At 41.5% G+C, this 16,920-nt stretch overlaps 2 protein-coding genes across 9 annotated transcripts in view; one reads left to right on the top strand and one right to left on the bottom strand.

The window, feature by feature from the left end:
- Positions 1-16,920, top strand: part of LOC142994550 (zinc finger protein Aiolos-like) — a 50,211-nt gene that overhangs the window by 21,526 nt on the left and 11,765 nt on the right. The window lies entirely within an intron of this gene.
- On the bottom strand, positions 212-15,244 carry LOC142994553 (insulin-like growth factor-binding protein 4). The gene is made up of 4 exons (XM_076145278.1): positions 14,235-15,244; positions 5,900-6,063; positions 4,876-5,001; positions 212-3,947 (listed from the first exon to the last, which is right to left on the bottom strand). Exons 1-4 carry the CDS (start codon positions 14,590-14,592, stop codon positions 3,810-3,812), a joined length of 786 nt encoding a protein of 261 aa, XP_076001393.1. The 5' UTR covers positions 14,593-15,244; the 3' UTR covers positions 212-3,809.

Here is a 16,920-nt window from a genome sequence, read left to right as displayed (position 1 = left end):
ATTTTTGAATAAATTCACAATGTTTTTTAAATAGAACTCGCCAATGATAGCAAAAGTGTGTGGGGGGGGGGGGGGGGGGGGGGGGGATCTTGGAAAAAGTCTCTTCAGTTGTTCCTTGGCTGAATATTCACCTCCTCATGAAATGAAATGAAATAAACATCTGTCAATAACTTGTTGAGTTAGCCTGCTAAAACACCAAATAACCACAGCATTTAGTTTCTAATGTGTTTTAATGGATGTATTACAATGTGTACATTTTCATCAGGTAATAATTGATCATTCCATTTGTTAAAATTCTTTTTCGTTCTTTGATCATTTCAGTGTTTGAATATCATGGTCTTGATCTGGACAAGATGCACAAGACCATGACTGTTTCAAACCCCAGGCCATTTTTATGCATGCATGTTACTTCATATCTTCTACACAAAGGCAAAGGCAAACATAATCACTCTATTCTTCAGAAATACAAGTACAGTTCAGTACAGCAAAGTTAGAGATCAAGTAATGTACTATAGCTTAAATGCACAGTTTATGTCGTTAGAAGACCTTTACAGAATCAAAGCCAAAACCTTTTATCATCTCTCTCAAAGAAAGAGTATTTATCAGAGAAGTGTTTTTCCTTGTGTTACGTAATGCTACATTGGTTGATAAATGATAAGACAGTCCTGGGCGGAACGTTTATTTTGTGCAAAATTACACCGATGCTTCCAAGTACTTAATCTTATGCCTGTGGTCTTTGGAAAGATTGTCTAGGATATTTGGTTCTTGATATTTGTAGCTGTACCAATAATTCTCAACCCATAACATCTGTATTTGGAGGTTAACCTTTGGATGCATCTCTTTATTCCAGTATCATTAGCAATGGTTACATTGATCATTGAGTTCAGTGATTCGACTGAATGCCTCTTAGGTACTGTTGTTGGTGTAACTGATGACCCATATTATAGAAGTATGACTTGAGATTAAGGTTACGTTCAAAAAGACAGAATACCTAGGTCATCACAGACAAGATAACATTTGACCTTTCATCATTTTTGTTTGAATTGTTACATATATCATAATTTCATGTAATGTATAGAATATGAAGAGATTACTATTATTACCCAGGATTATAGAACAAAGTGCACTAAAATACACCTTGTGAATTTGAATGTTTTTGAAACCTAAGAAATGTTCCAAAGTCTGTGCACTGCTTGCTATTAAAGTGAAATCTTTGGCTGTCAAACCAAAACAGTTGTCCTATATCATACAGTAAGACTCGTGCACCGATTGCAATGGATGGACAGATAGATGACAAGTTGACTGCCTCTGTCTCCATAGTTTTTTCCTACTTTTGTTGCAGAATATGACAAAGAATCAAATTTGATGTCACAGATTACAACTGAGATTTTAGTATGTCCATCTTGTGTGATATGTAAAACCATTGTTCTCACACAGTTTGCAGGAGGCGTTAGTCCGTTGAGACACACCAGATTGGTTTTGTAATGAGCTGGTCTCATTAACTGGGAAATCAACTACGTTTCATACCTGACGATTCTATGTTTTCCACACACCGAAGGAGAGAAGCACCAAAATTAGTGGACTTTTCTGTTCTCAGAGTCTATCTATACATCAATGTGCAACTACAGCTTAGAAAAAGAGACCAAATTGAATATTGAAAATGTGCAAAAATGCAAACAACGGGGTGAATACATTGTAATGGCACCTTCTGTTTGGAGATACAATAAATAAACCTCCCATAAGTGTGCTGTGATCATACTTAAAGCTTAACTTTTTGAGGTAAAGCCAGACTCTGGAGATATAGAAAGCAGAAAAAACCATAATGACATTATTAGACTTGATAAGAGCATTTCTCTCTTATTTTCACCTCACCTTTCTCTTAATTTGGAACATTTTAAAATGACTGCCCTGCAATACACACACACACACACCTATGATTACTTTAGCTGAACATTTGTACTATTATATATGGGCATTATATCTTTTGCTTGATTTGCGACTACTCTTTGTTCTTCTTCCTTTAGTAAATTCAAATTCAAGCAACAGTCATCTTTAAAAATATCCACAGAGAAATCTTTTCATGAGTCAGTTAGTAACCAAAGTCTCCCACGAGACTGATAGAGCAGTAAATGTTTTGGCATGACAAAAACAGGTCTTACCCAAAAGCTGATAGTTTGCCCTGAATTCAAAGTGGACTTCACCATGGAATTACAATCAAATAACAGTGGGACTATCAACAGTCGTGCCTAAATTCTGAATGAGGCGCTAAGTGGATTATTAGTGTGACGCCATCCTTCTGGACTTAAAATCATCAAAATCAAAATCAAATAAAATCATGCCACTATCCTTAATTCTACAACCACAGCCAATAATACCATTGTACCAGTCTCTGCTTATATAGAATGTTTCATGCATTCGGTTTCATCGAACTGGTCAATGAAATATTCAGCCAGTTAAGTGCAATTATACTGTTAAACTTAATGTGACTTTTATGTCATGTCAATAACATTCAAAAATACGCACAGGAAGCTTTTGTCAATAGCTATTTCAGATGGTCACATATTTAGGGGATCCTCATGCCTGCTGATGCTATTTGCTCCACAGCCTTCTCTCCCAGTCCAAAGTAAATGCCCTAAAAGTGCAGAAGCCATTTTTGTTTTGTTTTGTTTTGGCACAATCAGTATGTAGCACCACCAAACTGTGCAGCTCTGCCAAGCAGTCTGTTTGGAGAGTATTCCTGCATGTTCAAGCATATTCATACAAATATGAGAGTCACACTGGCTTTTTAGCACCAGCTGGAGAAATAAGATTATCCTATCAGCACTGTTCAGAGTTTCTAGACCAGCTTTGCTGCCAGTCCTCCTGGACCGCTTTGCTAGGGGGAGCTCATTGTTAAAGAGGGGGATGCGGACCTAACAAGGTGGTGGTGAAGCATATCTATTTTGGGCTTTCAAGGCTTACAGAGATACAGTTTTTCAAACTAATCACTTTCGAGATAGCTTGTTTCACTTGGGTTGCGATGTTGTAAAAAACTGTGTCTTATCAGTTAATAATTACAGGCCGAAGAATGTTGCATTCCATTGCCACTGTTTTTTCTTTTTTTTCGGGTTTATCTGTTCTGATCTTCACTGCTGCTCTTCTGTCATTGCTCAATCAGATTTTATGTTTGACTTTTGATAGTTTCTGTTTGCCTACATGGACAATGGTGTGGGGTCTTGAAGAAAACTAGAAAAACTCAAATTGAATGTAGTGTATGAGCTATTTGATTGAGAATCAATCTAGATTGTTCCGACGAAGTGAATCCTATTGATTTTTATGCTCCAAGGAATCTTAAAAGAACAGCTAACAGCTTCTGTTTTATGTAAGGTCTGATTATGTCATTGATCTCAATACTTTTCCTTGTCGCTTGAACATTACTCAAGTATGTTAGACTAGAACAAACATAATACAATCTCGTTCTCTAACATAGATCACACCTACAACTGTTATCTGTGAATTCTTTTTTCTGCCACATATAACTTCAAAGGTCATGTGTCTACAGAGTATCTGTCTTAATTTCATATAGCAGAAACGATACACAAGTGCTCCAAAAACTCACAGAGATCACATACTCTCATACACAGAGACAAAATAGCAAAAGAACACATTTTAATGGTTTCCTTTTTGTTGCCCAAGCTCAAGTACCATCGGCCTCTTTTGAAATGAGGCTTTAGGGTGAAGTCCTTTCCCTTTGTAGTTCTACTAATAAGCACCAGTAGAATTCAGCTGGTCCTGCACCCCCATCCGCCTTAAGTGCCACTCCTCTCTTATCACTCTCGTAGGGTAGCAGTCATTAATTGGTGGCAGTCCAGATCCCCTCGCAGCTCCAGTGGCCCTGGTAGCCTCAAGCCTGTCTTCTGATCCACACACCAACACTTTCCCCGCTGTCCGTCACGTGCAGGATGGCACTGAAGGCATTAGACACAGAGTCATTGTTATTGGGTATTGTATAAAATTATTGTTATAATACAATTACACCAAGGTCATGGAAAGATCTCTTTTTTGATTGGCAGTTCTCATCAAATGTTTAACCCTATTATCTAAATCACACCCCAACAAAAGAACACAACAATTTGTGTCAACAAAATTTGTAATTTCTCCCTAATGATTGACCCAGTGAGAACACTTAATCTCAAAGCTATTTCTATTGTCAATAAATGATTCCTGATGGTCCCTCGTGACCTGTGCTTTCTCTTCCAATAAGTTTTATCACAGTGCAATTTGAGTTAAACAATAAACAGATGTCTTAGAATGACGCTCTATACTGCCATGTTACACAACCAGAATCAGACTCTGGTGCCTTTAGAAAGCACTCTCCTTTTATCACTGACTGTGCGTCTGCTGCTTTGATTGCACACAGAGCGGTCTTATCTCTGTTCCCTGATTCTCTCACTCTTTATCTACACAGTTCTCCACTCTTTCAAAGGCACAATAACTAAAAAATCAACTGCCTCCAACAGCTAATTGCATCCATCAGAGCAATGAAGTGATTATTGTCCAACAGTTTAGGAGAAAACATTTTATGCACCCGGCTCAACTCTTTGTAAACGTAAATCACTTTTTGTGTGCTGAGAGAAGTCTTGGCATTAGCACTCTCTCACAAAACGGTTTGGAAACAGATTTTGTGTTGATCTTAAACTGGCAAGACAATCGCAGGAATATTTCGTTTTTGGCCAAGGATTGCTAATGAAGTTTGAAGGGGTCTGTTTGAAGTATACAGATAGGAATTCTTACTGGATTGGCTCAAGAATAGAGTTTAAGAGTTTAATAGTTCATATTGCTCAACATTTCAACAATGATAATAAGGTATACACATAATCATTGTGTGTCACAAACCTGTTTAGCATGGAAGTCTCCATTCTTATCACAGTTTGGTATAGGGATTGTGAAGAGGTCATCATGTGTGCGTGAATTTGATGCCAGCCTGTCCAGTGCTCTCTGCAACTCAGCACGACATGGAGCCTGCAGCAGAAAGTACCACTGTTACATGATGGAAATAGACATGCAGTGTTCATTCGGTGGCCTGAATTTCTGTATAAGTTTGCAGCACACATCATAAATATTTACCTCATAAATGTCCAAGAACAGAGGCAATTGAATTAAGATCTGAAGAAATCCTCTGAGTCTGAGAGTCAAACTGGAATTTGTATTAAAACCTTGAAAGTAGGAAGGTTTCTGTCACGATATTCAAAAACTATTTATTTGACTAGAAAAAATGCCTCCTGGGTTAATTCACTACTCACTGCTGTTTTATATAGTTTTATCACATAGTTTACAAAAAGATGACATTATCTGTGCAGTACAAAGGAGCGCTATGATTTTCATTTCACACAAATAATACTAGATATTTATTTATTTGCAAATATGCATAATAACAACAACAAAGATTCCTGTCTAACATGTTAAATGAAATCTTATTTATGTAGAAAATAACTTGACCTTACACAAACTTGGCTTTTTGCTTACACTCAAAAGTAACTCTTAAAGTCATCTAAATGTGTATATTGGTATTTTAGTGATTCACATTTCAACAATTGTAATTAAAACAGATGAATGTTATGTCATTTTCACCTTTATGGATGTTCTAAAACCTAATGGGAGTGTGGTGTTCAAGGTTATTCTATGTTAAATCAACGTATTCCATGTCCATCTGTGTTTTATTTCACAAGGCCATCATTAAATGTTTCTGTCTGTAAACAACAAATTTGTGCAATTTATGAGCTGTTATGCTTGTGGCCTTGAGACTATGAAACCAAATGTAAAACACCTGCTGGAGCTTTAGCACACGGTGCATAAGGGATTGCAGGGTTTTGTTGTTTTCAGGAAAACAGATAAGAGGTCAACAGGTCATTTTTCTCACCAGCGCTGCCTTGGTCTCCTCCCTGGCAGTGTTGCTTCTCTGATTTGTGGATTTAGCTGGGTGTCGGGCCAGGTTCTTCTGTATGCACCGCTTGTCCTGTGGACTACAGCGGATATTGCTGTTGTTTGGGTGCTCAGGGATAATCTCCTCTTGCCTTTCCATCACTACAAGACAAGACACAGTAATATAAGTCAAACATCCATCAACAAATTATTTTCAGTATTTACATCAGTAATTGGATAATTTGCTGATATAGAGCAAGAACCGCTCTGCTGCTCTTTCTTGTCCCTCTAATTAATGTAGCATTTTGCTGAACATAGCGTAATGTAGGCTAAAAATGAGGCCAGGTTAACCTCAAGGACACAGAGCGTGTTCCTGCTCTGGGGGGTAATCTGTACCTCCGCTTTCCCCCTGGTACTTTTCAACTACTGCACCATATCCATGCCACAAGGGCTGAGGCATTTTAAACGATACCACCCCTGCCCTTCCACCCTCTGTACACTGTGGTCTGTGCCACATTCACCTTTGCATCCCGACAATCCTGCAGTTCTGTGGCCCTGCAGGCAGCCAGCTGCTTCCTCAGGAAATGCCCCCACCCACACCCCCCACTTCTATTCTCCACCTCTCCACAACAACCCCAGTCTGTGCCAGATGGAGGTTGTTATAGGGTATTTGCACTGTCACCAGCGGGCATTGTTGGGTGTGTGGGTGTGTGGATAAGTGTGTGTTAGGTTGGGCATGAGGGTGGCATATGAGGAGCAAAATGAAGGATAAAGAGAGTGTGTGCATATGCATTTTCACTTCACCTGTGGCTTGTAAGAGTTGGCAGCCCTGTGTTTTGTGCTTTCTCCCCCTAAACTGTGGCACTTTAAAGAATGGCACAAGAATCGAAGCACTTAACAGGGTTTTTCCATTTTCAATCCGTGCTTTGATCACTGCACCACATATTAGCTGTGGTTTATAATGTCTAAGGTCACTGCCAGCCACACAGTAATTGCTGCTTGCAAAGATACTCTGGAGGTAGGTCAATAGCGTACTTGAACTTTCATTTTCTCAGACCTACAGTGCACAAGGCCCAGTACAAGCTTTTTCTTTACCGGAAGTATTTGCCGGGCCTGCTTTATTGAGGATCAATATTTAGGTCATATTTGGTGACAAGCCTAAAATTTTGTACTGCATCAGAAAATGGATGGTGACTGAGTTTCTCTATACTTCATAGACAATAAGGTCGCTTGGCTTAGCCTGGGGTGGAAGTGACTCTAGGCTGTTTGTATTTTTAGTCTTGTTGTTGTTAGCCTTGCTCATCAGCACTTTCTTCCACAAGACCCAACAGGGTTTCAGCTGTTTCCGTCGTTCCAAGTTGTTCTTTCCCCTCTTTTGCCAGTTCACACTTTTCTGATTCCATGCTCTTTCACAGGCCATCATGATTTAGAAGTGGGTCAGGGGTGCCATGTCCTGTTTGCTACCACTGATGTTTTCCACAGAGGAAGTTGCCACTTCTCTCTGTGGTTTCATTAGAATTGGATCAGCAGCTCTTGGCTCTTAAAATACAATTCCTACAGTGCATTATCAGCCCTGTAGCTGATTACGCACTGCGCTGGCAGTCACAGGTGCACAGCAGAGATAAAGGACTTTGGTAAAGTTGTAAACAAACTCAGAATCAGAAACAGCTTTCCTTATGCTATCAGTGGAAGAGAGAACTAAGTCAGTGAGTTCAAGGAAAACTTTGCAGCCTCTATCTGCAGAATGTTTTCTTCTGTAAGTCTCTATGTGGCTTATGTGTATCTTCAGTTAGGCACACTTGTGAACCGATTGATGTGAGACACCAAGACAGAGCCACAGCCTGAACAGTAGAGCATCTGATTGGTAGATGTTGTACAGACACATATAAATGCTCAACAGTCCTGTTACAAATTCAGACTCAGCACTGGGCAAATACTACCATAAACAACATTGCTTGTGGCCAATGTGACATGGATGGCTACAAATTTTCCATCAGAATAAGTATTGTGTGTAAGGTTATGTTTACATGCATTTTTAACGTTGATTGTTTTGTTTTATTGAATACTAGATTATAGTTTTTTTAATTGGTCCATTATGGGAGAACCTGTCAATACATTAGAAAGATCCTTTCTACTGTAAATAGTTGGGACTTCATTGGGAAGGATAGTCCCAAGACATGAATTGAGAATTGGAGTTTAAGGCAACAGAGATAAGTGCTTAAATGTAATTTGTCCTTTGAACATGTGACACAAATGAGATTAGATGTTATTTAACATACTAAATGTTGTTTGTTGTCAAATCACCAAATTGAGTCCGAGTTTTCAACTATTCATTCCCCCAACAGTGTAGTGGCAATGTCCCCAGGTTTTTGTGAGTCTATGTAAATTCAAGCCAGGGTGGGTATTTGTACAGAAAAAATCTCTTTCCTTAGCCCCAAGTCACCTCAGACAAAGCCGTCCCGTTCAAATGTTTACCACAATTGATTAGATGTTCAGAGTACAACATTTACTTTGAAAGGACATAGCAGAGGAATGGGGAAATCAATATTGCCAAGAATGCGACATTATTCATTGATAGTCTTCAAAACATTTGGATTAGCTGGATCTTAACAAACTATGAGTTTATAAATCCTGTATAGTTTGGCATTAAATCTGAATTAAAAGGAGGAAGAAGAAAACATTCTGGTCAGCACTAAGGAAAGTAGGATTTGCATTCGCCTCAGACGACTCTCCGATGTGCAAATAGATAGAATAAGGTATTTAAAGTTTTGACAGCAGTTAATCTTTTGAAATATTAAAATGTTCCCAAATTGTTTAGAATCTGTAATGCTTTGATAAATGGTTCATTTAAAGTATCTTGAATCAGGCTCATGAAGCAGCTAGGCTTCTTACCAAAAAAAATGCTGCTTTCACTCAGTGTTGGATGCAGCCAGAGTATCAGATCACTGGTTTCCAAGAAGACGATTTCTTTGAATCAGTTCATAGTCAGAGTTTATGTCTAGGTCAGATACAAAACAACTTTTCAAGGGGCTGGATTCATGCTTTAATACATAAAATATACCAAAGGAAATTTGACAAAAATCTACCCTTTAAGCATATTTCGGAGCTATTGATCTGTAAACTGTTATGCACAACACTAAGTTGAACCGGATGATGCGTGTCCTCGATTTATAGTTCATATCCTCCACCAAGGAAGTTGAAGCCAACAGTGTCTTTTCTCGCCATTCTTAAACTATCGTTCTCCATTAATATCTCCTAATCTAATAAAGACAGATATATCATTCAACTTCTTATAGGTAGGTTTTCAAGGTCAAAGAGTCAAAAAAAAAAAAGTCAGAAGGACAAGCTAATGCATGTTTTGGTTGTTACGGCGAGGTGAGCTGACTCTCAACTGAATTTCGGCTACTTCTGGGTTTATTTTGGAATGAAGGAGATTTAGAAGACATAAAAGCACATAAATGCTAACATCAGCAATGAAAATTACATCATTTAGCTTAGACAATGTACATTTTTTTAGGCAACTGTCACTGCCCATGTAAGGTGTCTTTGTTGATGTAGTGTACAACCCTGCCTCGTCTTCATGGCTCCGCTCACTCTCATTCATAAAATGGGAGTTGCAACTTGCCTTGGATGGCGAAAGCCAGGGAAAGCCCTACCATAAAACCTTTTTAGCTATGGAAGGAATGATGAGCATCAATGGAGCAAAGAATGAAGGATTGACTTAGATAGCAGAACAGCCCACCAACTGAGATCTGATCACAATGCGGACAGCGTCCAGACAAAGGAATTGCATGTTGATCCAAAGCCTGAGACTGTTGAACCTCTGACCAGAAGTGTTTACTGGTGGGTACATGACCAATGCTTAGACATATACTCCAGTCAATTGTTTGTATCTGGTAATGTAATAACAAATGTTCAAAAGTTCTATGAGCAGGCATGGAACATTAGGAAATGTGACTTAATGATCAAGCAGAAACTTTCAATGGATCATCATCAAGATTAACATGACATTATATTATATTATATCACATCTTCATTAAGATGTATTAAAACATTGCTTTTAGTGGTGGAAATATTGTGTGGAGTGTGTGTGACCTTTTCCCACTCACTGCCTCCACAGAGACTCACTGATTCCTCATTCAAAGACATTATCCCATGGACTGGACTTACTGATTGTTTTATAGACATATTTGCTTATAGATCTGTCAACACATTATTTTATTGCAAGCCATCTATCACTTGTTGATGCACTATCACTGCATTTGAAGAATAGAGCTATGAATAGTGGGAAACCTGCAGTTGCTGTGAATGAGGTCAAACTATATTGGGTTACATCATTAACTTAATTTTGACACAGAATCAGGGTGATGAAAAATGGAATTGGACTACTACATTTACAGTACAATCTATCTGGAATATTATTTTTGAGTGAAATATTTCAGCATCATCAAAGCTGTACAAGACTTGAGTTTATTCTGCAAAATTCATCCTTTAGCAATTCATTATTCGACCTTTTACACAATGCTACTTACCAAGAAATAAAACATTTCCCATCATACATTTCCTTTACATTAATTGATTATTAATTACATGCTTCCGCTGAGAAAACTAGTCCCATTGCTGTTACTTTGTGCTAACCTAGCAACTGTGCCGAACAATGGAGCCCAACGTGCTAGCTAGCTTGAAGTTATATTGCATCCTTCCATTAACTGTAAAATGCGACATAGTGAATGTGATGTCTTTCAGGATGCTGACATGTTGGCCTCGTTGCTTTTCAGTTTGAAAATATGACACAGCCTTCTTACAAGGTAACAACAGGAAGGTAAGGCCAGTTTGTAGCTTTCTAGGATTGCTGGTAAATTGGCAGCTTTTGATACAAAACAGCTTGTCTATGTAGCAACAGCAACAAACAATGTAGTTGCCTGGATGACCGGTGAGACAATTCACAGACCAATCCCAATTGCATGATAGCGAGCTGAATAGTGACCTAACATTAATTAGCAACATCTCAAACTGTTTTAGACAACATTCCACTTCCACATCAGTGTCCGCAGGGATTCATTGTTCTCTTAAGATTAGCAACATTTCATGACTAGGACAATGTCGGATTGTTTGTGTATCCAACACTAGAAGGAGGTATCTGTCCCGTGGTGGAGGGCAATTAGCTAATCACATTGACTCCTGCATATGAGTCCCAGCTGTACAAATGTGCTGCAGAACCCAAAGTAAGCAAATACACAACATTTGGAGACATCTGCTGAAAGGACTTTGAGCAAATCCTCATTTGGCACCAACAAACAACTTCCACATCTTTAACTAGTTCATTACTGGCTGGAGCCTTCCCTCTCGGAGAACAGAAAATCTAGGTTAGCATGTTGGTTTCATAAAGTCCTGTGAGTGATTGAACATTGGGGCGTAGTTGGAGCGAGGCCGTGGATCTACTGACAGCTTCATTCATGCAACTGCTCTGGTGCCTGTAGGTGTAGGCTTTTCATATCTGACATCTGTATCAGTTTGTAAATGATATTCCTTTCAGTGTTGGAGGAAAGCATTTGAATATGACACCAGGGGAGACTTGGCTGGAACGTCAGAATAGGTGCCAGTGCAAGCATGATGATTTATTCTCAGCATTGAGATGGAGCGGATTTCTAAGAATGGGGATATAAAGAAGCGCAAAAGCCAACTTAGACCTTGACATAAGATGCAGGATAGTGCTAGTTGCCACGAAAATTCAGTTTAAGAATAGTTTTAATTGAGTTTTGGTTGATTTTTGATTCGTTGGACTTCACTAGTTTGTAACAAAGAAAGGACTCTTTCTCTCTCAGGCTCTCCACTGCCTTTTGTTAAATAGTTACAGCATTAGTACATAGCAGCACAGCTTAAGTAATGAGCCAACACAAACATTTGTGTTCCAAGTGTTATGATGCAGTGCTTTAACTATTAGCCTGCACACCTAAAATCCCTGTCAAGATCTGCCTCTGTCCTTTTCATCATGAATTCTTGTGGTTTTTAAAAACCCTCTTCTATTTTTATCTGGCATGTTCACTGTTGCTAGGAGTGGGCAGTATCAGACATGTATTCAGGAGATGCACCCCCATGTTTAATAATGCATAAGTACGATGAATGCGCCACAAAAGAAATGGGACTTGAGTTGATTCTTCCCCATGTGCCTTTCTGATTGTCTCTGCACCGCCATGGTTTACATTGAACATTCTTATACAGGGGATTCTGAGCTGCTTCCCAGAAGAATTGATTTATAGTGAGATTTATTGAGCAGAGCTTCCCTGCTTTGTTATGACAGACTCCAGGGGTGAGAAGGAGTGTGGAGTCAAACAGAACTCTGCGCTCAGATTACAGAACACCAAAAACAAAACTTATGAACTTTCAAAAACGTTCCATCTAGTACTGCTGCCCCACCCGAGACTCCCTCCAGCTCACTATAGCTCAGCTCCTGCCAGCTGATCAGACAACACAGCATCGGAGAGCATAAATAATGTTTAGAGAGAACATTCTGCGAGAAAAAGCGGTGTGGATGGACGGAGCTGGGCCAAGCTGAGACAACTCTTCATGTTATCATACTCTAAACAGCTTTCCTCTTCTTTCTGATTCCATTTAGTCACGCTATGTGCCGGCATAACCTATGCTGGCCCCGCACAGAGAGCAGAAGGCTCTCATTTCAGCTCTGGCAGCCAGAGTGCCGATGAGCTCATCCTTGTGAAGGAGCTGGACGCGGTGGGCGATGCGCTCAAAGGCTTGTTAGGGCTTGGGAGGGGGGAGGGGAGGGACGCGGTGCACCCAGGGCCAGGGGAAACAGATGCTGCAATGGAGAGAAGCATCCTGGGAGTTGCATTTTGCTAAGTTGATCCAAATCTTTGGTGTTCTGGCGTTAGCAGATAGCCTAGTGCCATTACCAACAACAGAGAGGGAACAGAGGTACAAGGGAAGCAACGAAGGGCCAGTTAGTTAATGATCCGGAACAAATGACTAAACCACCTTGTCTGTGACACATTATGGCATCCCATGTGCCGCAATGGAAATGAACAACACCCCGTTTTTAAAGTACAGAGTGAGACGGACAGTAGGAGCAATCTCGTTAGGAGTGTAGGGAATTAAGAAGTTTAAGTGTTAGCAGGGAGTTGGAACAGGATATGCAGAGAAGACATTCAGTATTAGGCATCCCACTGTGCAAAAGTGGAAACAGACCTTCTTCTTCCCAAGAAAGAAGGGAGAGGATACGAATAAGAACAGCCTAAACAGTGTGATGAAGAAGTCTCCCGTAGAAGAGTTCGACATCTGCAGCAGCAGAAGGAGGAATGGGGGGCATCTACCAAAGAGCACCAAGTGAATTACTGATTGCAGAGAGCTCTAATAGCCCCAGACTGGCCACACTCCATTACAGAGTCATTCCATACAGCAGACAGGCAGCTTTTATGACCTCCTCTCATTACAAACACACACACATACACACACACACACACACACACACAAACACACGTACACACACATACTTCACTCAAATGATCAGCACCACAACAATGCATTTCTGCCTGCACAACATGACTGCCTGCATGTGCGCCTTAATGATGTTAGAATTTGTGATCGCACACACACGCAACAGTTGCAGGTAAACTCAGTGTTCAGTTTCACGATTTGTCCAAATGTAACTGCATGATTTTTTTGGCACAGATGCATGTTGCCCATAAACAATATAAAGACATGCGGCCTCCACACAGTGTAAAAGCACACACACTCGCATGCACGCATACACGCCCACCCCAGCTATCACCACAGCACTGCACTCTGAAACCTGCTCTGCGTCTTACAGCAGGGCCCCTTTCACAGCGAGCGGCTGGTAGACAGCAGAGGGACTGTGTGAGCTCTCCCATCAGGCCATGCGTGAGGAGCTGGTGTGTGTGTACGTGCGTGTGAGTGTGTGTGTGTGTGTGTGTGTGTACGCGCTGGTTCAGGGCTTAGCCGAGATTACGGTAAACAAGCAGCACATTGTCACACCCCACTCTGACCCTGCACAGCTCAGGTAACACAGAAAAATGCTGCCTGCCCGGCCATGGGACCACAGAGGGAGACGTATCAACTGTGGATGACAGCTGTTACACGCTGCTCACTGTGAGCCACTCAAGCATCCAGAACATAGACATTTACATATATCCAACACTCTGGGGGTCTAATGGTGAATTATTGTCCTGTTCAGTCACTCTGGTGTAAATGCTCTGCAGCTGTACAGGAAATGTTACAAGGAACAATATCATTAACTTCAAAAGCACAGTGACCGCAGAGTAGCAGTCTTCCCAAGTGGCCCACCCCTCGTCTCTCACCTGAGTTCTCTTCCACCTCTCTCTCATCGGTGCACACCCCCTGGCCATGCATCAGTGAGTGCAGTGGCCTCTCCACACCGCGCGGCGGGTAGCAGTGGAGGCCCGTGCCACATCGGGGTGAGTAGACACCACAGTGCGCCCCTTTTGGCAGGGCGCAGGTCGGGCAGCAGCCACAGCCCGGCTCCCGCACCGTCTCCTCGCAGCCGTCAGGTAGACGGCAACTGGCCAGCCTCTCCTCCGAGCACACAGGACAGCGGATAGCCTGTTCTGACCAACACAGCGCCACCAGTGACATGGCACCAAATGCCCACAGGCCCCAGCAGGACGGAGCAGCTGCCACACCACCTCCACGCACCATGGCAGCCTCAGCACCTGCACACAATTGTCTGCTCTTGTATGTGGTCCCTCAGCTGCCCTCTCTCCCCTCTGTGTGTCTTGCAGCTTTTGATCACTTTCTACTTCAATAGCAGATTTGACACACAAAAAAGTGAGCTTAGAGAGGAACACTTTGTCCAGGAAGGTCTTTGATATTTTCAGCTGGTTAGTGTTTCAATTGCAGGGACACAATGCCTCTGCTGTATTGCCTGTGTTCCTCTGATTCAATTTCACAGCGCAGAAATAGGAGCCTGCTCTTGATCTGCTTGGCTGACGGATGTAGTGGTAATTAGAATTAGTTTATCTAGTTATGTTGGAATGAATAGTTGCAGGAAGGATATCCACCGTGTTCAGGTGTTTCTCCTCTCTCTGTCTTCGAGTTCAGTTCACCCAGAGTCCAGAGGTTTGCCCCCCCTCGCAAAAATCTGCCCTACCAGTATCCGTATGCAAAATGGTCGACAAAAAACACTGTTTTAAATAACAGCTCCAGTTCCTTCCTCTTACTGGTGTGTATTGCAAAGACTCGCTCCTGAGAATGGCTCGACACGAGTGGCTCTCCTTGGACTTTATACTGGTCCATGGACACGCCTCCTTCCACAGTGAGAGAGGAGCTGAAAGGCACAGCAGAGAAAAGCCAAGCTAAAGCTCTCTCCCTCTCCCTCGGTCTCCCTCTCTTTAGATCTCTCTCTCTCTCTCTCTCTCTCTCTCTCTCTCTCTCTCTCTCTCTCTCTCTCTCACCCAAACACACAAGTTTATGTACACACTCACGCTCCCTCACTTGTCCTCGCTCAGTCCTGAGTGCAGAGAGAATTGCGGAGAAAAAAAAGACAACCACATCACCCCCTCACATATTCAGCCACATAAACACAGGGATACACAAACATCCACAGAGAAACACACACACACACAGCTACTCTTCCCCCGTACCTACTCTTTAACATCTGCCGTATCTATCATTTTCTTTTTTTATTTTCTTAAGAATCACATTTGTACTCGTACTCCCATAATAATGAAAGTAATCTCATTTGTCGGGAGCCTTGAAGTGTTGCCATGTTTACAGCCGGCTGATCTATTCCGCAGTACACTGTTTCTTTGCAGGAAAGGGCCAATGTAATTATTCTGTTATATTACATGCACATTCGCCGTGATTTTAATTTTCCACTTGAACACTGATGCCTCTGGCCTGCCGAAACTTGACAAAACATTTGTGTCCGTGAAAAGCTAATGGAAAACACACTCACGCTGTTCCACTTAATCAACCCCAAATGCCACTCACTCTTCGTAGCACACAGGCGCTGTACCTCTGCTGTCGAAACACTGTTCAAACTGTTTCAAATAACAATGGAACCTCGTATCTACTGCCACAATTTAGTGTGTGTTGATGTGTGTGTGTGTGTGTGTGTGTGTGTGTGTGTGTGTGTGTGTGTGTGTGTGTCCAGTGGTCGGTTTGGTAGGCCACATTAGCCCCTAACCCTCATTATGTCAGCCCTCAAAGTCTCTCTCTCTCTCTCTCTTGCTTCTAACTGGAGTGGGCAGCTATAAAAGGCAAATGGACAGTCTGCCCCCCCCTGCTGCTGCCCTGCCCCCACCGGTCTTAAAAAAGCCTCCCACCAGTGTGATCGCAGGATAACTTTTAACAACACAGCAAGCAGAGCCAGTTCACATTCAAATGTGTGTTTCTGATCTCCACAGGGTCTGTAAATCAGTGTATTCCTCGGTTCTTCCTTGATCATCTGTGGAGAAATATGCCCTCCGCCCAGTTTATAAGGTTTTGAATCATGGCTTTTATTGGTTATTTTTTTTCTCTTTTTTTTCCCCCTTCCTTTGCCTCCATTTTGCCATGGAAACCCAGCATGTATTGTGATGCCTTTGTGAATGTGCTTTCTTTCTGGGGTTTTTTTCTTCAAGCTGATGGCTGGTTGCCATAGGCAGGCCATTGGGCAGCAGCCAAGCCTTACAAGGCCGCACACCACTCAGGTGGGTGCTACAGTATGTGTTGTTAGTTACACGGCACCCAAATTCCTCACCTTTCTCGCTTGACAATCTCTCTGCAGTCACGGTATAAATGCACGTGTTTGTATTTTTCTTTTCTCTTCTTCGCTGCAACATTTTCGCACACACTTCTAACATCTGCCTCTGCTCAAAATTGCCCCAAAGAACACCAGTTAAGTATTTCTAGGCCTCTTACTGCCCTGTGGGTTTGTGCATATTTGCAGGGACAACTGTACCTGCTCAATTTAAAGTAAATTGCTCTAATTAGATGACAGGAGTGTAGTAAAGCAGCTGGTAGTTAGCAGAGCGGTTCACTGGT

This window comes from Genypterus blacodes, unplaced genomic scaffold (assembly GCF_046128005.1).
Source record: "Genypterus blacodes isolate CSIRO-AG114 ecotype Tasmania unplaced genomic scaffold, CSIRO-AGI_Gbla_v1 ptg000030l_1, whole genome shotgun sequence".
NCBI classification, from domain to species: domain Eukaryota; kingdom Metazoa; phylum Chordata; class Actinopteri; order Ophidiiformes; family Ophidiidae; genus Genypterus; species Genypterus blacodes.
This window is presented reverse-complemented; position numbering and strand designations above follow the sequence as displayed.

Coding starts and splice junctions, on each gene's coding strand:
- LOC142994553 (XM_076145278.1), bottom strand. CDS start 14,592: ATGGTGCGTGGAGGTGGTGTGGCAGCTGCTCCGTCCTGCTGGGGCCTG. Junction 5,002..5,899: donor AGGAGACCAAGGCAGCGCTG/GTGAGAAAAATG, acceptor TTTCTGCTGCAG/GCTCCATGTCGTGCTGAGTT. Junction 3,948..4,875: donor GAGACTTCCATGCTAAACAG/GTTTGTGACACA, acceptor TAATGCCTTCAG/TGCCATCCTGCACGTGACGG.